Source organism: Saccoglossus kowalevskii, chromosome 12 (assembly GCF_978046115.1).
Source record: "Saccoglossus kowalevskii chromosome 12, keSacKowa6.1, whole genome shotgun sequence".
NCBI lineage: Eukaryota > Metazoa > Hemichordata > Enteropneusta > Harrimaniidae > Saccoglossus > Saccoglossus kowalevskii.
In genome coordinates, this window is record NC_140652.1 from 16,029,890 (window position 1) to 16,053,691 (window position 23,802).

At 35.0% G+C, this 23,802-nt stretch overlaps 1 protein-coding gene across 2 annotated transcripts; it reads left to right on the plus strand.

The window, feature by feature from the left end:
- The first annotated feature begins 98 nt into the window (after positions 1-98).
- Positions 99-22,346, plus strand: LOC100373465 (aldehyde dehydrogenase family 16 member A1-like). 2 transcript variants are annotated; one of them, XM_085506444.1, is made up of 12 exons: positions 99-202; positions 6,906-7,135; positions 8,346-8,524; positions 10,886-11,148; positions 11,780-11,932; positions 13,122-13,418; positions 14,416-14,658; positions 15,631-15,788; positions 16,726-16,893; positions 17,189-17,393; positions 17,768-17,953; positions 19,658-22,346. In XM_085506444.1, exons 1-12 carry the CDS (start codon positions 104-106, stop codon positions 19,955-19,957), a joined length of 2,481 nt encoding a protein of 826 aa, XP_085362570.1. In that variant the 5' UTR covers positions 99-103; the 3' UTR covers positions 19,958-22,346. The 2 variants fall into 2 exon arrangements, with proteins under 2 accessions (XP_085362570.1, XP_085362571.1); XM_085506445.1 differs by lacking the exon at positions 19,658-22,346 and adding an exon at positions 19,126-19,250.
- Positions 22,347-23,802: the final 1,456 nt, after the last annotated feature.

Consider the following 23,802-nt stretch of genomic DNA (forward strand, 5'->3'; position numbering starts at 1 on the left):
AATTATCGTGTTTTTAATTTGTATTTCATAAGAAAGGTGTTGCCCTCCTGACCCCCCTTGCAAAACGTGCTTGCGTCTAAGGTCAAACTACCATCTCTTGAAAATGGCCGCCGTGACTGGGAAAAGCACGCCGAACTCAGTTGGCGAAATATTCAAAAGCATGTCATATGGACCAGCCCCTGAAGCAGCCAACGTTGCACAGGTCTGTAGAACAGCTGAAGCGACACTTCTGTTTGAAATTTGTGAAAATAATATCGCTAGGTTTTTGACATGAATTATGACTGCTCATCGCGGATTCATCTCCGACTCGATGATAATGGATTGACTGGAACGGACGAGGGCACTTTGGTCGGGAGAATGTGCTTCAATTTAACGAGTTGCTCCATACATGAATATATTCGGTTTTGTCAGATCATAATTTGTCGACAAGATTAATTTTTTATTGATATTCCAGTTTCTTTGATTTCCAAAAGCCAGCTGTTTATTTACATAACGGTCACATTTGACCTATATAGATGGGCGGGGCACTACCGATCTATAATTGAAAAGTTATAAATCAGCTTAATCTCGGAGCGAATAAACTATATCTATATTTGTTGTGTCTAAATACTTTGTTGAATAAACAAATGAATTCTGGTTTGGAAGTAACAAGTCAACGGAACTCCATTTTGATGATGAAAAACTTTTACTATTATTTATAGATTTTTCAAAATCTTGTGATCTTGTCTATTGGATTGTAGACATGGTCCTCAAAATACTGCAAAGCCACTGGTTTGTCCACATTTATAATTTTTGTTTTTTACCCTCTGGTAGCTGGTTGTTTTGACTTGCTACCTGTTTATATTTAAATCACAGATACTGTGGCTCACAAATTCATTTACGTGTATATTTAACTTCCTTGCTCAACACACCTGGATTTACATCAGTCAGATACAAATAAAGCAGCACACTAATTGTATGTCAGTGTCATGCGACCATTATCTCAATAAAATTTAGTATAATTGCTATTAATCAGGGGTTTCCCTGACTTTCAAAGTAGGAGGCTAAATTAAAATACTAGAAGGCTCCTGAATGGCTTCGCAGCGCAATGCGAGCATGTTGCTTTCACGGGGGAAGGGCAGGAGTGGGGTGTCTTCCCTCTGTGGACCGAAGACTTTTGGAAAGTGCAAGACATATTTTGTTGCAGGTTTCAATATATGTGGGCATATGGTTTAAGTAAAGACCAAAATAGTAATTTGTTCATTGTGAAAGATTTTATTTGTGGTCGTTTTATTTATACATTTTATTAGTCCCCGTTCAGACAAAGTCTGAAAACGGGGACTTATAATTCAGTCTCCGTCTGGGCATTCGTGCGTGCGTCCGTCCGTCAGAATTTCTTGGACCGATTCCGTTCATTTTTTGCATGTGCCTAGTACTTTATGTGGGACATATGCACATGCAGTGGTTTAGCGATTCGATTCAAAATGGCTGACTGGCAGCCATCTTGTTTTTTGAAAATGTTGTATTTTGGACATGCTTTGTCAGTTTTCATTCAAACTTGGTACATAGATTATACATGTTAGGATACATGTGCATGACGATTTATTTCACAATTGGATCAAACATTGCCGACTGGCAGCCATCTTGTTTTTTGAAAATGTCGTATTTTGGACATGCTTTGTCAGTTTTCATTCAAATTTAGTACATAGATCATACATGTAGGATACATGTCCCCATCCGTCTGTGAGTTCCTGAGTCTGTCCGTCCGTCCGTGCGTCAGTCTGTCCAGAATCATATTTCAGAATCCTGTGGACCGATTCTGTTCATTCTTTGCATGTGCCTAGTACCTTATGTGGGACATATGCACATGCAGTGGTTTAGCGATTCGATTCAAAATGGCTGACTGGCAGCCATCTTGTTTTTTGAAAATGTTGTATTTTGGACATGCTTTGTCAGTTGTCATTCAAACTTGATACATAGATTATACATGTTAGGATACAAGTCCATGACGGTTTGTTTCAAAATCTGGTCAAGGATGGGCGATTGACAGTCATCTGACTTTTTGGCCTTACTACTATATTTCCACAATTTATGTACCATTTTCATTCGTATTTGGCACATACATCATACATTTCAGTATTTCATAATCAGATCAAAGATGGCCGAATAACGGCTGTTTTTATTTTTGGCCATATTACTACTACATGGAACATGCGTTTTGATGTAAATAAACAATCTGTTGTATATACGCCACTTGGAACTCAAGTTTCAAGGACACGCTCGTGACAACCCCTCTGCTTTAGTATGACGAACACAAAGATGACTTGTTCCCCTCTTGTTTGCCTGTGCGATCTTACATTTGGACACCATTTTTCAAATCAACCATGTGACACCATGTGACAACAGGTGTGACCTTAGACCTGCAATTGAATTCTGCAACAGTAGACGGCCGTGCGAGATCGTGTAGACGACAAATAAGCCGGCGACCGGCTTCTAACGAAAACCCTCATTACTACATGCAATATGCAAGACAAAGAACATAATCTGTATGAAAACTAAAAAGTTTTACGCTCTCAATAATAAATTAATTAAAAAAATCAAGGTGAATGAACATTTTTGAAAATGTTTAATATTTTGTTTAATTGATTGATGTTATAACATGTTGATAAAACGTTTGAGTCCTGGTATGATGTATTGTAAAATTGTTTTGTCAATAGCAGTATTCATTAGATGCAAACAAGTACACATGTGAATATTTTCATGTAATTTGAAACAGAAGCGCAATAGCTTAGTCATTATAATTTAACAATACTGCTATGTGTTACAAGAACACAATTTTATTTTCTCACAAATCTTACCCTGCTGTTAATTCAGCTTGCATTGAAGATGAACAAGCAGAGCTATCAGAGTTCTTGAGTAGAACCCCTCCCTCCCCACTCCATAGATTTTGGAGAAACAATTAAGCTTAATTATAACAATAAAAAACAGTGGAGGTGATTAACATACTATAATGTTATGCAAATTAGCATGTAGGCCATGTAGTGTTCCTGGTGACAACACTGGCTACTTGTATACTTACCAAACAAGGATCAATGTCTTACTATGGGAGGAATCATAACTCTTCTGTTTTGATAAGTCCTAATATCTGAAAATAACAAATTTAATGACACAAAATACATCAGAAATAACAAAAATACCATTGTAAAGACTAAAGACCAACACAGGAAGAGCTATGGATCTATAACTAGTTCTCATTCACATATAAAGAAAGACGGTTCTATTGGTTATAGTAGCCATTTTGTAATGCAAATTACCCATGAGTCTTTGCATGTTGTCTTCAATCATTGGCTGGTTTACTACCAACAATTCAGCCACCTATAATAAACATTTGTTTACAGTCTACTTTATCCCACCAGATTTTAAAATATTAGGCAATGGACATTAAATTCAATTTTCATAAAAATTCAAAACAAACTTTTTAATAATTTTAAAACTACCCAACATATTGGTACTTGGTAGGTTTAAGGCTTTGTAATTTCAAATCCTGTAAACCAATCAAAGCTGATTGACTACAGATTCGTAGACATTTTCAGATAAAAAAACACACTAAATGTGTTTTTTTTCCCCACAAATCAGTCTGTTATCAATTGGTATTGTAGATGTGTCTGACATCAATATAAAACATTCAGTGTTACTCACAATTGTGCCGTGTTCAGATTTATTGTTTATTCCCTATATCTTGCATGCATGCATACATGCCGCAATGCAGGTTATTTTTCGATCTCTTACCAGGATCGAGTTGTAAGCGATGACTGAATTATTTTTATAATAAACAATTTTTTTATTTTATCTTTTATAGTACTTAATATGAATATTAATTTCAAACTGAGCCATGAATATTATTTTAGTTGGTTGGTCAATCAGAATTCTAATCAGGCAATTTGAATTTATAAGAATTTATATAAAAAACTTTATTTATTTCTTGTTAGAACAGCAACTGTAGCTCTAAGATGCATCATGGTTTGAAGGTATACAATTTTTCAGCCTCATGGCTATACATGTAATTGATAGTTCCATGGCTATATTGGGTAGTCCTGTTACCATATTGGGTAGCTCCATGGCTATGTTGGGTAGTCCCATTGCTATATTAGGTAGTCCTATGGCTATGTTGGGTAGTCCTATTACTAAATTGGGTAGCTCCATGGCTATATTAGGTAGTCCCATTGCTGTATTTGGTAGTCTTATGGCTATGTTGGGTAGTCCTATTACTAAATTTGGTATCTCCATGGCTATGTTGGGTAGTCCCATTGCTATATTAGGTAGTCCTGTGGCTATGTTGGGTAGTCCTATTACTAAATTGGATAGCTCCATGGCTATGTTGGGTAGTCCCATTGCTATATTAGGTAGTCCTATGGCAATATTGGGTAGTCCTATTACTAAATTGGGTAGCTTCATGGCTATGTTGGGTAGTCCCATTTCTATAATGAATGAATGAACTTTATTGTTCCCGTGTAAAAAAGAGTAGGTTACATAGGGTGTTTGCAACAATAAAGAATTTTTGTTAACAAATTTTGTAAATAACTTGAATGAATGTACTTAAAATTCACAAATAAATAAATATGTATAAAAAAAAAAAAATACACAAATAAATTATTAAAGAAATCTAATTTCTAATTTTGGTCGCAGCTAAAATAAAGTTTGATATCTCTTGTTGAACTAATTTATCTTGATGTGAAAGTAAATATGTGAAACAAGAAATGTTATTGTCAGCCGGGACTTTAATTTTATGTAACAGTTGAGATCTCTGCTGTTCATATTTTTGACAATCTAAAAGGAAATGGATCTCATCTTCAATGCAATTATTCCAAAATTGACAAAGTCTGTTATTTATTGGTACTTTTGGGATAGAATGTCTGCCTTTTTCAATAGCTAAACTATGATCACTAACCCTGAATTTAGTGAACATTTTTCTATTTTCACCGTTCAAATTAAGTAAATAAGGCTCCAAATTATACTTTGTTTTAAATTTTGAATATGTTCTGAGTTTAGAATTTTCATTTGATATAGCAGTTCTCCACTTGTTCACATACCTGCTTTGTAAATTTGATTGTAAAATTTTACAAATTGTTGCTGTTTGTGTTTTGAGGATTTTTCTTTTCAGAAGAAAATCTAATGATGCTTCCTGTAATATGGTTTTAAGATTAATGAACCAACTATTTGATATAGATGACTTTTTCTGTTCATAGAATGCTTGTTTAGTTAGATTATCATCTGGTAATTCCACGATATGCAGCCAATATTTTATTATTTGTTTTTTGATGTCAAGTAAAAGAGGATATTCTCAAAATTGAATCAAAAGCTTTAGCAAAATCAACAAAACATACAAAAAGTCTCTTTTTCTTACATAATTGTTTTGAAATTAGAGTTTTTAAGATAAAAATATGATCAATAGTATGATGGTTCTTTCTAAAACCAGCCTGGTTATTATAGATTAGTTTGTTCTCTTCAATATAGTTATTAAGACGAGAATTTATTATGTTACAAAACAGTTTACCAATACAACTAGATACAGATATTCCTCTGTAGTTTTGGGGATCATGTTTGTCACCTTTTTTATATAAATGTGTAATTATACTGGTATTCCAAATATCCGGAAATATTGAAGATTCATGAATTAAATTAAATAATTTAACTAGAGGATCAATTAAGAAATTACAACTGTATTTCAAAAGTTCAATACATAAACCATCCAAGCCTGCTGCTTGGCAGTCCTATGGCTATGTTGGGTAGTCCTATTACTAAATTGGGTAGTCCCATGGCTATATTAGGTAGTCTCAAAGCTATGTTAGGTAGTCCCATGGCTGTATTGGATAGTCCTACGGCTATATTGTGTAGTCCTATTACTAAATTGGGTAGTCCTATTACTAAATTGGGTAGTCCCATGGCTATATTAGGTAGTCTCAAAGCTATGTTAGGTAGTCCCATGGCTGTATTGGATAGTCCTACGGCTATATTGTGTAGTCCTATTACTAAATTGGGTAGCTCCATGGCTATGTTGGGTAGTCCCATTGCTATATTAGGTAGTCCTATGGCTATGTTGGGTAGTCCTATGGCTATATTGGGTAGTCCCATGGCTATATTAGGTAGTCTCAAAGCTATGTTAGGTAGTCCTATGGCTATGTTGGGTAGTCCTATTACTAAATTGGGTAGTCCCATGGCTATATTGTGTAGTCCATGGCTATATTGGGTAGTCACATTGCTATATTAGGTAGTCCTACGGATATATTAGGTAGTCCTATGGCTATATTGGGTAGTCCCATTGCTATATTAGGTAGTCGTACGGATATATTAGGTAGTCCTATGGCTATATTGGGTAGTCCCATTGCTATATTAGGTAGTCCTACAGATATATTAGGTAGTCCTATGGCTATATTGGGTAGTCGTATGGCTATATTGGGTAGTCCTATGGCTATATTGGGTAGTCCTATGGCTATATTGGGTCGTCCCATGGCTATATTGGGTCGTCCCATGGCTATATTGGGTCGTCCCATAGCTATATTGGGTCGTCCCATGACTATATTGGGTAGTCCTATGGCTATATTGGGTCGTCCCATGGCTATATTGGGTCGTCCCATGGCTATATTGGGTACTCCAATGGTTATATTGGGTAGTCCCATGGCTATATTGGGTCGTCCCATGGCTATATTGGGTTGTCCTATGGCTATATTACATAGTCCTCAAAGTAAATGTATGTTAGGCACTACAAAAGCCTGAGGACAAGAGACTGTCTGCTAACAAGATTTGAAAAGTCATTTTGTTAGATGTACATGTATATAGGTGATCACAACTCAAATTAAATAATGTGTACAGATTGTGTTTTGTGTAAATATGTTACATTATGATTAATGCATGTATTTGGTTCACAGGCATGGTTGGATAATCATGGCAGGAGTCTGGGTCACTTCATCAACAACCGCTGGGTAAAACCTGAGGGAAGAAAAACATATGAAAGCAAGAATCCAGCAACAGGAGAAAAATTAACATCTACTGTGCAAGGAACAGATGAGGATGTTGAGTTAGCAGTGTCTTCAGCCAAAAAAGCATTTGAATCATGGAGTACTCTACCAAGCCATGTCAGAGCTAGATATTTGTATAGGTCAGTAAATATAACTGTTTATTCTTATTATGATCACATATTTTACATATATGGTCATACATGTATAACTTCTATATATAGTCATGCATCTTCCATATATGGTCATGCAACTTTCATTTATGCTCATATAACTTCCATATATGGTCATATTACTTTGACCTATGATCATGCAACTTCCATATATGGACATGTATCTTACAATTATGGTTATAGAATCATTATGTGCTGTAAAATCTTTCTAGACCAAACATGTGTGATCTAAAAACAAAACAGACTTGAACACAGGTTCATTCTGTTTTCACCATTTTTATGGCTGATAGTCCATATAGTGTAACTTTCTTCAGAAAAAATATTGCTTGTTAAGGACTTCCTATGATAGGGATGTATAACCATCTAAGTAAGCAACAAATGGCAATGCTATCTTGGCATCAACAAATCCCAGTCAAACACAAGTACCCAAGTACCTTAACCAAGGTCCTCTAAAGTTGCATTCGTTAGTGAGAGAATGTCCAACATTGGCTTAGACTGCTCCATTGAGTTTGTGGCAACCTTGCCTTGCGGAGGGGGTCAACTCGGTTTTAACATACAACCACCTGTTTACTTTTTGAATGACATAGTTACCCATAGCAACCAATATGTTATTGTAAGTATTTGTGGTCTAATAGTAAATAAATATGGCTGAATTTCATAAACATGTATTAGGTATAAGCAGAGGTACATTACATGGGGTTTGCAACTACGGTGACATAATTCAAAGATCCCGTTTCAATCTCGCTCTCGCAAAAGCGTTCCAACTCAGAAAAATGCGCATGCCTCAGGTAACTAGGATACCGGGATGTCCAAGTGGATCAAAATAGCTGCTCACGATATGACGGAATACGATAACTATATTTTCTGTACATTTTTGATGTATTACATTTTTTCACTATGAATGTGGTAATACATGTTTTATTGATTATAACAAACCGCCTATTTCATGTCAGAAGGTCGTAGCATCAGTCTCACTATCTACGAGATGAGACTTGAATAGGATCTTGACATGATGTCACCATACAGTACTATGCGCGTTGCAAACCCCAAGTAATGTACCTCTGGTGTTTGTTATTTATGTCAAAAGGTTTGTTATCAGTACCTGAATTTAATATTTTTCAAGAGTTTCTGGTAAAATATGACATTATACCATTATGTAGTGTCTCTATTATTGTCACAGTATTGCACGGCATGTACAGAAACACCAACGGCTGATAACTGTTATGGAAAGTTTGGATAACGGTAAACCAGTTCGTGAATCACGTGATGCCGATGTACCGACTGTAGTTAGGCATTTCTACCACCATGCAGGATGGGCACAGTTGATGGACACTGAAATGGCTGGATGGAAACCTGTTGGTAAGTTGCCATAGTTACCATGTCATGATTGAATAAATCAATAGTTGCATTTTTAATATATTCATGATATACCATACTGCTCTGATCATAAGCCCTCCCCAAGTATTAGCCAACCACTATTACTAGCTCCGCTGTCATCAAGTGCAGCTCATGAGTTGACCACACCTGTCGTCATTGAAACGACTTCTTCTCCAAAACTGTCAGCTGGATTGCCATGCTATACATATTACACCTACCTGGGATGGTCCGCTGTCAGATTTGTTCATTTCATGACATCACATTAAATCTCTATTTTCAACCGAATATTTTTGTAATTTATGGCTAAAAATTATTTTTTCTACAACTGCTTGTCAGATTGCTTTGCAATTCGGCATGAATGTTATTGACATGGATTACACTCAGACTAATTAATTTCATGCAGTCAGCTGGCGCACAAGTGATAATAAAATAAATGCGATATTTACTATATGGGGGACACTATCTTAAATACGGCATGGAACTAAATAAAGAGAAGTGTTGTGAAACAAGGTTTTCAGATTCCTTCAAATCAGGAAAAAAATACCAATCTTATACAGCCGAATGTTCCGTTGGGGTTACATTAAGCCAACCGCTAACAAAATTTGACCAATTCTTTGTTTTTGTGTGGAAAATGTGCATATGAACGCCTACACAACGAACATAGAATACTTTCCCCTGAGCTTGGCATGGTGAATGAAAAATGTAAGTTGGATAATTTTTCTTGCATAGTAAGATGGTTACTATGGTAAACAAAAAAAATAATTTTTTCTGATGTGTTCCTCGAGAAAAATCCATCCCTTACTTTCCTAGATTTTTCATGTTCAGGCCCTTTGGCTTGTGATACAGGAAATACCAAATACTGTAGAAGGGTTAATTATTCACTGGGTTTTAATTTTGCTTATTTCGCTGACTGGAAAATGCGCTAAATTAAAACCCAGTGAACATGTAAAATTGAGCATAGAACACATTATCTAAATGATGAAACCATGAATTTAAAACCTGCTGAATTTGCCTGAAATACTGAATCAGTGAAAATTAGTCATTTTACAGTATTTCAAAAGTAGCATCTGGTTCAAAGTTACACAACAACTAATACTATATTTTTAGTGTACTCAATTTTCTATCTGGAATTTCACAGTCCTCCTAGAATAAGTATTCAAACAGAATTCAGGGTATTTTAGTTGGTAGAAAATTGAACAATGCAAACTATTTCATTACATTTCAAGTATGAGTATAGAATGTCGTCAAGTTTTATAATCATAATCAGATACACGTATCCAAATGGCAGTCAAACTCAGGACAGTCACCTGATTTGTGACCAAGTAACACTTTGAGTTGATTATTGAATTACTTTACTGAACATTGTATTCAATCCTGATTATTAAAGTCACATCTTTTGTTCAAAAAGTTAGTGTTTACATGGTTATACACTGCTTTATTTGTTAGCTCTGCTGTTGACTTTGTCGAGCGGAGCTTATCATATGAGTAATTGTTCCTCAGCGTCCGTCGTTGTCCGTGTCAATGTTTTACTTTTTCGACTTCTTCTTGAAAACTACAAGCCTGAATGCTTTGATACTTGAGTAGGCCTCTCTTAGATTTGTTCATTTCATGATGATATCTTCAATTCTCTAATTTTGATGAATATTTTTGTCATTTTTGGTAAAATGTGATATTTTCGACTTCTTGTTAAAAAACGCAAGTGCAATTGCTTCGATATCACATATATAAGTACTACATGTGGACCTCTCTCAGATTTGTTCATTTTGTGATGATATCATCAATTACCGGGGTATCTAATTTTGAATATTTTTGAATTTTTGTTGATTGTAATGTGCATTGCTAACAGCGGAGCTATCTCAGCCGACAGTCTGCTTGTTTCATTTATTTTGACTCTTTGCTATGCAACTCATCAAAATTCTTAAATCAGTTTTTAATACATGAGCAATCACTGTGTTATTTTATGTAATATGTAAACAAAGTATTAATGTAACAAAATATCAAATAAAATTCCAAACGTCTCCAAAAGTTGGAGAAATTTAATTGTTAAATTTCTTAAGTGTTTTATTTCTAATTTTGTAGGTTGTACATTTCACATTTTCACATCTGAATTATCAAAACAATCTAAATCTGTGCACCTCAAGAACAAATTCCAGATTTATTTACACTGACCAGTTATGTGTGCATGCTCTCAACAACAACAATTAACCAAGAACTTAATTACAATTCAGCAACTCAAATGTTCAAATATTTTTAATTTAACGAATTTTTGTGCAAATATAAACAAGAATATTTAATGCTTGTACAGTATTTGATTTTTTCATTTACTGTATTTCATTTTTGTAGGTGTGATTGGTGCAATTGTTCCATGGAACTTTCCACTCATGTTACTTACATGGAAAGTAGGCCCAGCGTTAGCCATGGGTAACACAGTCGTTCTAAAACCAGCTACGTATACCAGATTGACAGCCTTATTGTTTGCGGAGATCTGTGCTGAGGCTGGACTTCCACCCGGTGTGTTCAACGTTGTCACTGGAGATGGAAGATTTGGAAGTAAATTAGCTACACATCCCAGTGTGGATAAGGTTGCATTTACCGGGTCAACACAGGTGAGTGAACAAGCAGTGGACTCTTGTATGGTATAGTGCCCTCTTGTGTTGGAGTTGATATATTCTTTTATTTGTGTTACTGGTGAAGGCAATTTTGAAAGTAAATTTGCCAGACATGTAAATATAGATAAAATTGCATTTGCTGAATCAATTCAGGTAAGTGGCCAATATTTCTATGTTATAGCGCCCCCTTGTGTTGGAGTTGACGTCTTTCTTTTGTTTGAGTTAATGAAGAGAAGGTAGATTTGGGAGAGATCTGGCTGCAAATGTATACATAGATAAAGTTGCAAAAGGGACAATGTCTTGTTGTAAATTGTACAGTGCCCTCCTGTTTTGGACTTGACGTTTTCTTTTGTTTATGCTGTAGTGAATTTGGTTGGCCTAAGTGGCCTAGCAGCTAAATATTGAGGAAATTAAATTAGCGAAGTTTGAGTTGAATGTAAATTTTGCTGAAAGTTACTGCACATATATGCAGTATATTATTGAAGAGAACTTACAATTGTATATAATAGATAAATAATACACTAGAAACATGAAAGACAAGAAAAGTGCCCACAACACAACATACAGTAGTTGTTGTATAGTGCCCTCTTGTGTTAGCTTAACATGTTCATTTGTTTTTATTTGCCAGGTTGGTCAGATACTGAGAAGAGCCACTGCTGGTTCCGGTAAAAAGATCTCATTAGAATTAGGAGGAAAATCACCATTTATTGTGTTTGAATCTGCAGACTTGGACAGCGCTGTGGAGGGCGTTGTAGACGCGATATGGTTTAATCAAGGACAGGTAGGTTTAAACTAGGGGTAGCGAGATACTGTAAAATACTTTATTTTTGCTTGGAATTAATTTTCGCTATTTTTTTCTAAATTTTACATTCGACCTATCAAAAATCAGTGAAAATAAATTCCATACAAAACACCCAAAAAATCTGTTCAGCGAAAATGAATTCCAACTAAAATAAAGTATTTTACAATAGGGTCAAATAATTTCTCTTGTTTAGAGTTATGGGTTGTTCTTCAAGAAAAAAAGTGTAAGTTACGGTATAGATGACTTGAGGCGGAAACGAAAATGTAACTACTGATTTTCTTCATTTCTGTTTGTAAAATGAGAATTTTAATTTACCAAATTACAAATCCAATAACTATGGCGGTTTTTCAAGATAACTAAATCAATGTACAATTTATGTTGCGTCAATGATGGCACACAAAATCTGTGTGTGTTCGTGACGCCAACTTAGAGGTTACACCTTCTGTGATTACCTTATAGTTTTCAAAGGCAGCCATCTTATGACAGATACATGCACTGAGGAGTGTTGTGTGAAGTTTTAAATTATTTAAGCCATGTATTCTTTCTCGAAAAAATTAGCACTTAGCAACTTATTTAAATATTGAATTTGTTGATTTATGACATCAACCTTCTGAACAACAAAGTCAATGACACTCACCATGCACAATAGTTATTATATTATATTTTCATTCTGCTCCTTTCAACAGAAAATATTGATGCAAATTTTATTTTATTTTTATAAAAAAATAGAAGCAATGTCATATTTTGTCTCTTTGGTCCAAAATGGAGATTAAGTTCAGTGAAAATTCCCAAAAATATTAGAAAAAAAGTCACTGTAATACCATTTATTTTGGCTGGCTTTTAATTTCACTGTTTTTGATGTTTTGAGCAATTTCACTGGAGGATTAACTCATAAGCTTGGCAGGGAAAAATTGAGTTCTATTATTTTTCTACATGCTTACATGCATAGATTTAATTTAGAGAATACTACTTACCAACGACAATAGTAAAATTAGCTAATATTTAATGCATTTAAAGTATTCCATTTTGAGCATGGGGAAAATTGGCGCTCAGTGTTAAATGCAAATAATTTATATGTAAATGAGGTTTGAAGGAAACAGTTATCTGAATAATAATTGGTATTCAATTTGAATTTATAATACGATTGCTTTATAACACTTATTACCAGGTGTGTAGTGCCGGATCTCGACTCCTGGTACAAGAAACAGTAGCTCAGAAGATGGTTGACAAACTAAAAGAAAGAATGCGACACCTACGAGTTGGTGATTCCCTTGATAAATGCATTGATATGGGGGCTATAGTGGATCCTACACAACGTAAGACAATTGACGAGTATGTACAGGGTGCTAAGGCTGAAGGTGCAGAAGTCTTCCAGGCACATGACTGCTTCCCAACAAAAGGATGTTTCTATCCACCAACATTGATCACTAATGTACAGACATCATCTACAGTGGTCGTAGAAGAGGTGAGATACATTTATTTTTATCAAACTTTGATGCACGACAACTGGTGATGATGAGACCAGTTAACTTCAGGCACCTAGCTAGGACTCTTGGATATTAAAGTGGGGGAGTTGTCACCTGTGCAATCGTTAGATGGTCATAGCGTGTCATTGTTTACAAACAAGCGTCCACCCACGAGCCTTTGTGTTTTTAGTGTGTGTTGCTATCGTCGCTTGGGGACTCAATTCCCGTGCCTGTGCAGGTGACACCCTCCCGCTTTAAAGTAACATAAGCCAACTCTAGCATACTGAAGGCCTTGGAAAAGTGTGCAATCTGAGAAATCTTTTGCGAGAAGTCTTTGGCAATTCCTGAAATTTCAGCTATTCTTATTTCTTATTCAGATTTGTGACTGCATTACTTTAGTACATGCAGCCTAATTCAACTGTGGTGTTGAGTGTGGTATTTAATAAATTTAATTATAATATATGTGAATTTTAAAGCACACAAATTTGGTCTTAACAAATGAATAGGAAGGTATAAAATGTTTGTGAACTGAGATGAGTAGGTTATACATTGTACGTATGTTATTCTTAATTGTTTTGGACCGTGACCATGGTTCCCTCATCTGAGGTCACATATGTGTCAGATTGCAAACACCAATCCTTTCCAAACTATTTGACATTTCATTTGCCAAAACACAACTCAAAAAATCTGACCCAAAATCTACTGATCCCCCAAAAAATTGGAAATTTCAGAAACGACAGTCCATTTTATATTTCTGATGATAAGATTGTCCTGGTGTAATAATACCATAGTAGTAATTAATGTTTAATTCAATTGAAAAGATGGCAATGGTTTATGATATTGTGGTGGTCTTTTGCATCATAGCAACGATACTAGCATGATAAATTTGTTTTCCAAAGTGTACTCACAGTGACTTCAATGTTCACAAGACCCTGCAATGCTAAGTCCCAGCTACATGTCCACAAAACCTTAAATACTATCATGATTTATTTCTAGATATTTGGCCCAGTATTAACTGTGCTTCCATTCCGTACTGCCAAAGAAGCCATCGCTATCGGTAACAATACTATATATGGCTTAGCAGCGAGTGTCTGGACTGAGAACGTTAGCCTGGCATTGGAAGTAGCATTTAATTTGAAAGCTGGCGCTGTGTGGATTAATGGTCATAATATGTTCGATGCAGCAGCGGGATTTGGCGGATATCGACAAAGTGGATATGGAAGAGATGGGGGTAAAGAGGTAGATATATAGATATATATAGTCTAGATGTGGGAGTTGATTATTCCAAAACAAAAGTGGTCAATATAAAGTATATGTAGAGCGGGTGAATACGGTGATAGAGGAATTAATACACAACTACATGAATATTGAAACTCGACAGCACTGTTTAGTAAGGTACAAATACCTCACTCATATAAAGCTCCTGTACCTTACTAAACAGTGCTGTCGAGTTTCAATATTCATGTAGTTGTGTATTAATTCCTCTATTACCGTGTATATATATATATTTATGGGAATACACTTCAGTTTCAGAAAATCATTGGGGTTGCCGAAACTTTCTTTAAACACCTTCTTCTCAGAACAGATACTATATTCATTCTATTAGAAGCACATGCACTTACATGAAATATTATAGAGTTTTTAGTGTCATCAAAATAAATAATATTTTAATAATTTCGATTTTTGGTTTATATATGTGCTCTTATTGAAGATGTGCTTCAGATATAGCGAATACAGTACCTGTAAGAAATACAGGTTTCATATAAATTGTTCCTGCTACAGTTAATTCATATTCTTGGTCTATATCATGCCCTCATGTGTTAGAGAATTTATATTCTTTTGTTTTTTTAACTAGAGATATTAGATTTCTTGCCTGGAGTTTCTGGGGCCACTTGGTAAATTGCCTCCTTGTATGGTATAGTGCCCTCTAGTATTTGGGTTGATATAATCCTTTGTTTTTATATTAAATTTTTCTTGATGAGCATGCACAAATGCCACTAGAGGGCGTCATGCAAGAAGTTGTGATGAAAACATTGCCAATAAAAATGTTTTATCATCAGACAAATTTATTTTATTATATTGCATATGTCTAAGACTGGTATCAAACCAATTTTTTTGCTTTTGCAGTTTTTTTAACCATTTGACCAAGTCAGCACATACTGCATAAGAGCACTGAATTATGGGATACATTTGTTAATTTCTTATCGACAGGGTCTATACGAGTATGTTATGCCGACTTGGATGGAGAAACCCAAACCTGAGAACGTTGATGTTAATTACAAAACGTTTGGTGCAACGCTACCGACACCACCAAGTAACGCTACTGTAGAACAAAATACAATAGAAATTGACGGTGTCAAAATGCCATGGTAAGAAACATGCTAATTTGTTTTCTTTGTTCTCAGTATCTTAAATACATGCATGACAGCTTGATACAGTGATTATCACTTATTTTTAAGCATTTTTCAAAACAATTTTTGATATTAATTTTTGCTGAAAAGGCATTTTAGGTGTTTTGTATGGAATTAATTTTCACTGGTTTTTGACGAGTTGAATGTGAAATATAGTGAAAAAAGTATATTCGCTGGATTTTATTTCACGGAATCACCCTTTCGGCAAAGTATTCTACAGTAGATACAAATTTTTATTGGCTTACATGTCTTCATCAAAATTTTGAGACAAATATAAAGAAATTATGTTCATTTCATTTTTGTGACTAGTTACAAAAGTTAACTTTGGTATATAAATTTGAGTTATGTCTGCCATTCTGTTTAGTGTTTCTTACTCATTGGAAAGTAGCACAATCGATAGTTTCAGTAGTTTGCTCTATGGTAATACATGTGCATTAATACATGTGTTCCCACATGATAACTCCTGTGCATTCACTCTAAATCCACCCATGCTTGTCAATTATGGCACAAATGTCAAAGTTTGTTGCTGTCAAATATGTGATCTGTTCATGTCTTGTGTCTCAAAATTCACCCATGATGCAATGTGTAAATTGTAAGTGTAAACAAAAAAATGTTTTCTTACCTGTTATATATTCACTCACATTAGTATGCCATGTATCATGCCTGTTCCATATGGTACAATCTGTTGGATATTTTCGTTAACCCACTCCAATATGAGCTTGTGACATTACTTTGTGACGATATTTTGTGTAATAATTTTCTTATGTTTCTTGTCAAAGTCTCAGAAATTAGGAAAATTTCTACACGTGTTCAATAAAATTAAAATTATCAAACATTTTCTATTCACAATATATTTTCTTGATTGTCAATCTAGTCTATATGCATTTCTCAATAGCATTGACAGGACTTATAAACTATACTATGGTGGAGGACAGAAGAGACCAGATGGTCAGTATTCCAGACCGGTTTTGAGTCCAGCTGGTGAAGTGATATCCGTAGTTGCTGATGGCAACAGAAAAGATATTAGGAATGCTGTAGAGGTGGCACATGCAGCAGCACCAGGGTAGGTGAATGTTTTCAACCTAGTGAATGTATTGCCCATGGCTACCCTGGGCATGGTGTTATTTTCATTATAGGACCAATGACTGTCATGTGTCAAATGTCATGTGTCAAAGGTCAAATTACCAATGACTTTCATTATATGACCAATGACTGACATGTGTCAAAGGTCAAATTACCAATGACTTTTATTATATGACCAATGACCATCTAGGGTCAGGGGTCATATTGCCAATAAATCTGCGACTCTGTGAAAAATTACTTTATTCCCTATCATTGTCATGTATGTTTGTATTCAGATGGGGAAAGAGAGCTGCCCATAACAGAGCTCAAATTGTTTACTACATGGCAGAGAATTTAGAATTACGACGAGATGAGTTTGCTACAAAGTTACAACGAATGACTGGTAGGACAATGAAAGATGCGTTAGAAGAGGTGGACTTGTCTATTCAGAGATTGTTTCACTGGGGTGCATATGCTGATAAATATGGTGGTAGTGTACAGGTAAAAAAAAATCAATATTTTCTGTGCTCATAATAATAATAACACCACGCTGAGTCTCTATATCATACATCTGTATTTTATTCTCCATGGTGGGCATCATATTTTGCAACTTTGCGTTGTCAATCTAAGGGGCTTTTTACATGAATCAGTGGAAATAAAATCAGGAACGATTTCATTTTTTCCAACTCATCAAAATGTCAGTGAAAATAGACTTCAGTCAAAATGATTAATGTTGAGATATGATTGTTATCTAGGTAAAATTTCAGGATCTTTCTGATGGTTTTCAAAGGTTTAATGAGTATGTTTATCTTTTGCATAATAAACCAATCAATTGTCGGTTCCAATGTTTAATGTTGTAAACCATTGTTTTGTAGGAAACCACGTTGTATGGTGCTACAGTACGAGTACATGAACCAGTGGGTGTCATAGCGATCGCATGTCCCGATGAAAGCCCGCTTCTTAGTTTTATTTCATTATTTGCACCTGCTGTTATCCGCGGGAACTGTGTTGTCATCATACCCAGTGATAAATACCCGCTAGCAGCGCTAGATTTTTATCAGGTGAGTAGTTCCTTAGTAACAGTTGTCATAGAGATATAAATATCAATTGGAATTCAAATATCGTGCATAGGAGTTGTTTATCCATTAGGCGGGGTTGAGGGGAATGCCCACCCTCTACACCTCGTTGTGAATTTTATTTCCCAATAAGCAAGTTCAAGAGCAATTTCTTGGTGTATATAGCAACAATAGGTCATACATTATGAGGATAATTTTGTCATTTCAATTTAACGATCATTTCCTATGTTTATTAGGCATACATTATGGTTAACTTGACTTTACTAACAATTGCTGCATTTGTCATTACTAGTCTACTTGTACCCCTTCAAAATAGGAGGATGTGTGACGTTTGGGGGGTTTGTGCATTAGAAGACCTATTGCACTATAAACAGCTCTTGGCAGGCATATTTCTTTTTTAAACAAAAGAATTTAAGAAGAATAATAGGCTGGAAATGCTAAAAAGTGGTACATTTCTATGACTTCTTAATTATCAAAAAGTGCCTAGAAAGAAAGAAGGCCCTTCAATGTGCATGTTCATTATGCTATCAAATTTCTCCTACCTTGTTCCTTGGTGAAATCTCTTTTGTAGAACAATCTAACATTCACTGGTATTTGCTCTATTAGAAACTCTTCTCGAAATGAAAACTTGTAAACCCCAAATTGTATACATTATATGCTAGATCATTGTAATATCTCTTGATTTGACCATACATACCTTTAGTGTATTTGCTTTCTATGGTCCAAACAATAATGAATAGTATATATATTCATACAATATTTATATCAGTGATACACAGCTACTAAAATACTATTATTTAGACATGGTCACCACTGAAATTATCCTAAAAGATTATTATTCGTAAAATAGGACATAAAAACAGGACAAACAAAAATCATACCATCACAGTGATATTGTAACATCTCATTGGATTTGACAAATGTAAAAGTATTTGGGGGATATTTTCACACTTAATAATGTGCCATGCACATTTGATGAAGTAAAGGAATCACAATGCAATTTTCCCCTTTCAAAGATCAACACTTGAACTATAATAAAGGAATTTTAAAATCAAATCATTTGATTTTTGTGGCAGACTTTTGGTCTGCGCCTTTCAAACATTACGCAAGATCCCACAGTAAATCTAAAATCACTTATTGTTCTGAATTGTTTGTAGGTGTTTGAGACATCAGATTTACCAGGCGGTGTTGTCAATATCATCACTGTCACTTATTGTTCTGAATTGTTTGTAGGTGTTTGAGACATCAGATTTACCAGGCGGTGTTGTCAATATCATCACTGTCACTTATTGTTCTGAATTGTTTGTAGGTGTTTGAGACATCAGATTTACCAGGTGGTGTTGTCAATATCATCACTGTCACTTATTGTTCTGAATTGTTTGTAGGTGTTTGAGACATCAGATTTACCAGGCGGTGTTGTCAATATCATCACTGTCACTTATTGTTCTGAATTGTTTGTAGGTGTTTGAGACATCAGATTTACCAGGCGGTGTTGTCAATATCATCACTGTCACTTATTGTTCTGAATTGTTTGTAGGTGTTTGAGACATCAGATTTACCAGGTGGTGTTGTCAATATCATCACTGTCACTTATTGTTCTGAATTGTTTGTATGTGTTTGAGACATCAGATTTACCAGGCGGTGTTGTCAATATCATCACTGTCACTTATTGTTCTGAATTGTTTGTAGGTGTTTGAGACATCAGATTTACCAGGTGGTGTTGTCAATATCATCACTGGAGATCGAGATCACTTGACAAAGTATCTTGCAGAACATCAGAACATCCAATCTGTCTGGTATTTTGGATCAGCTGAAGGGTCAAAGTTCGTAGAGTGGACGTCGGCTGATAGTGTGAAGCGTACTTGGGTCAGCTATGGAAAGTCGCGTGATTGGTCAGATAAAGTACAGGGACAAGGCGAAGAGTTTCTTTACCATGCTGTGCAAAATAAGAATATTTGGATACCAATGGGAGAAACTTTTGCAAACTAGATATTAAATAAATCATAAATAAATTGTATCAAAGGTTATTAAGATAGGAATGCATATTCAATATATATTTACGATGATATGCGGTGAATATCTTTTTCTATGTGCATGTCAGTGCATTTCTAATGATCTTCATCATAGGATGTAGTGAATGTGTGGAAAAATCCATTTGTGAAAATAGCAATGATTGAGACTATCACCGTTTTCAAAAACATGATATAGACGTAATTTTGTTTTGGAATATGTGGCCAACCACCCTAAGAGGAACAATAACTATGTATATTTGTCATGCTATTTCATGATCATCTCACAATTCTTGTGAGATCGTCATCGCATAGCACACCACATGCATACCTCTTCCACTAAAATCTTGATTGTATACATTTTATGTCACTTGACTTCAAAACATGAATGCAGTGCATAATTTATGTGCTTCCTGAAATGTTAATCACCAACACAAGCTTTTTTTTTTCAAATAATTTCCATGGTGACATACTTGAATATGACACCAATATAACTACATACCTTCTATTAACATATTCTATGTAATTCTACCCATCATGCATTTCTCAGTCATGTGACTAGTATTTGACTATATATGGTAATTTGGTGATTTATCAGATTTAGTGCATTGTATCTTTGGTGAGTAGGAATTTACCATGGTTACAACAGTGTGGAGTTCCATTTCTAGACAAATGCCAATAATACAACTTATTAGTCTGTTGTTGATGTTGTATCATAAAATAGCTATAAATAAGGTAGATGCCTGCAACTCAATCTGGAAATATGTGAATAATGATAATATACATGTATTGTGATATATTCTGTAAACAAATTCGTGCTGCAGCATTGGCCAACATGGATCACATGGTGTCATGTTGTAAGATTATATAAAATTACAAGTGATGTATGTGGGCAAGCATAAGCAATAAAAGTATTACTGCGGGAAATAATCTTTTTTTTGGTTGATTAGAATGTAAGTTGTTCATTTAGTGGTACAAGCTGCATGAATTTAGTCAAATGATGCAATAGTATTGAAGATTATCTAATCAGATAATGGTGCTCTGTGTGTCTGTCTTGTGATATGAATACTATAAGGGACTGTAAACGCTATATTATAGCTATATGTGTATGTTATCCATAGAAGTATTGCCCAGAATGCGATCACTATATGATATTACTCCTAGATTTGTATCGATATAGGAAAATATTGCTGAGTGTAAAGTTACATTGATTACTATGTACTTTTACCCTGATTTATACTCTTCCAAGCACACAAAAACCACCACACCACGTACCACCCAACTAAAGGCAGCACCGAGCACCGATATTTCCATAACTGGCAAATAACAAATATGAAAAGATTCCCCAAAAAGATGGGCATTTTTGAAAACAAAGTTTGTAGTGAGAATCATTCTCCAAGCCTCAACTGATTACTGCTATTGGTGGTTCAGGGTCCAGAATCACTCTCTGTGACAGGTGACATATGCTATATTACTAATATTTTTTTTTATTTATATATTTCATATAAAACATGTTCTCCAGCCATAATTCAGCAGCCAAAAACAAAGAAGTAGGTGCATTCTCTTGAGCATAGTGGCATGAACGAGCCACCGTACCTGCACTTTCTGTAAAACATTCAGCTTGAGAATTTTGATTATTAATGTAATTCTGTTGAAAGAATCTGGATAAATCACAGAAAACTAACTAAAATAAGTGTTTTCTGGTTAAATGAAGTCGTAATCATATGTTAGTCTTTCTACTAATTTTTGATTATCACTATAAATGTTGAAGTAATCACGTACCTGCACTGTAAGAATATTTAAATATTCAAATTCACCTGTGGTAGAGACTGATTCAGTGCGTTCAGTCAATGCCTGGAGAATGAGTGAGGATGTTCCAATAATTGTCATCATTTTTCTCTATTCTGGGCATAAGCTAAAGCTAATTACAATGATAGCACAAAGTATTCACTCTGACACAGTAAACAGTCTCGGTGATCACTGCTATGTGTCAGGCGATACTCCTGCTGTACTGTCTTTGTGCATACTTTGCAGTATTTTGTTTCTCCGTGCATTAATATCCAACCAACCACAAGGTGCCAACCAATTTTCAATTTTCAGCTTCAAACCAAATTAGCCTTTTGGACAAATACATGCATTTTTTTCATGACAGTTAGCATGCATTTGCCGCTGCATTGACTTAATTACCCGTTAACTGTATATTCAACATGTTGTATTACAAGTAACTTCTTCCAGCAATAGAGACATGTAATTTGAAACTTTTTATTTTCAATTACTTCAGAATTTCGGTCTCACCTGTAAGATTGTGTGTATTTACCACATCTGATGTTGTATGTGTATGACAAAGTGTGAATAAATATAGACAGGTACTTTTATTGTATTTTGTATACAAAATATCTTAGTTTCCTGAGCTAGTTTTTCAATTATGAAATATAACAATTCTGAATTTAGACTTGACACAGAGAAAATCGCAGTCATTATTTCCATTTAAACAAGTTAGAGTACCCCGAATTTATTAATTATTGGATGCAACCTATTGGATGTAAAAAAAAATAAAAAAAATGCCACATGCTTATGGCTGTGATCTACAAAATATAAACGGTAATGGTGAACTGTAATGAATTAGCTTAAAGGGGAACCGCTCAATCCCTTGGATTGCACCAAAGAATCATGGGACACTATTGTTTATGTTGTTTACAATGTTAATCTATCTTTTGTTATCCATTGTTATTTTAATCCAGAAAGTAAATTTGTTGTAAAATTAATCTTAACTGGAAGGTGCCCCTTTAATGCGAATAAAACAACAATGGCAAATAAATCCATCGTGCAATGAGAGAGCTAAAGGATAATCTAAAACCACTGGCACAAGCTCTCAGTTATAAAACGTGTATCACAGTCACTCTACTAGGAGAGTGACTGTGCATGAATCAAATACAATTTGGTAAACAAGAACAATACAAACATACTAATGGATAGTTGATAGTAACAAGGAGTCACTGAACTATCTTACAAGAGTTTGTAACGAAAAATATCTTCTGTGCATTTCAGTGGTCTTTGGTGATCATCAAATTTTGTAAGTACTAGCCTGTCGCATACGACTTGTTTACCACTTCCGTGTGACTGAGAATGTTCTAGAACCGTACTGTGTCTGGGTGGAATTTTTAGAAGTTGGTTGAATAGGTAATAGGACACTGTAGAAGGCAATAGAAGGTAATGGAACATTCTAGAAATTTGTAGTATGTTCCAGACTCGTTATGTATGCTGATGTAATGGTCTATTTATAGACCGTGTGGGTATATATAGGGGAGTTGTTCAGCACTGAGATTAGATCGGAGATCTCGTTGAATTGTGGTGGAGTTTAAGTATCTAGTTATTGGAGGTTTGGAGTTTTACCGAGTTATTGTACTTGATGTTTGCAGAGTATAATAATACCAGTACCAGTTGAAACCTCATCTGTTGACTCTGTGTTCGTATGTTATCATCGCCGCCAAGAAAGTCTTTATGTTACTGTTGCCATTTTGGTATTTGAACCATCACACCTGTACTATACCAATTACGGTAATATTATGTTGCGTGTGACATAGCCACAGAATCTGACAGCTGATTATCGAACTATACACAGAGTCTGACGGCTGATTATCAATACTAGTTCAGCATTGGCAGTATCATTAAAGGAATACATTATGTCATTGTGTGCAGTTTGATTGGAGTCATCGTGTGGTTATACTGAATATTTTCACTCCTGGTATTCTCCTTCAAAGTTGTTGATCTTAAGTGATGTAGTTTGAGTATTGCTTGAGAACTGATGACTAGGTACCTTACTTG

Bases quoted from the DNA above. Each gene is read 5' to 3' on its own strand.
- LOC100373465 (XM_085506444.1), top strand. From the start codon at position 104: ATGGCCGCCGTGACTGGGAAAAGCACGCCGAACTCAGTTGGCGAAATA. The intron at 8,525-10,885 runs GTAAGTTGCCAT...TCATTTTTGTAG, and splicing joins GGCTGGATGGAAACCTGTTG to GTGTGATTGGTGCAATTGTT. The intron at 14,659-15,630 runs GTAGATATATAG...TCTTATCGACAG, and splicing joins GAAGAGATGGGGGTAAAGAG to GGTCTATACGAGTATGTTAT.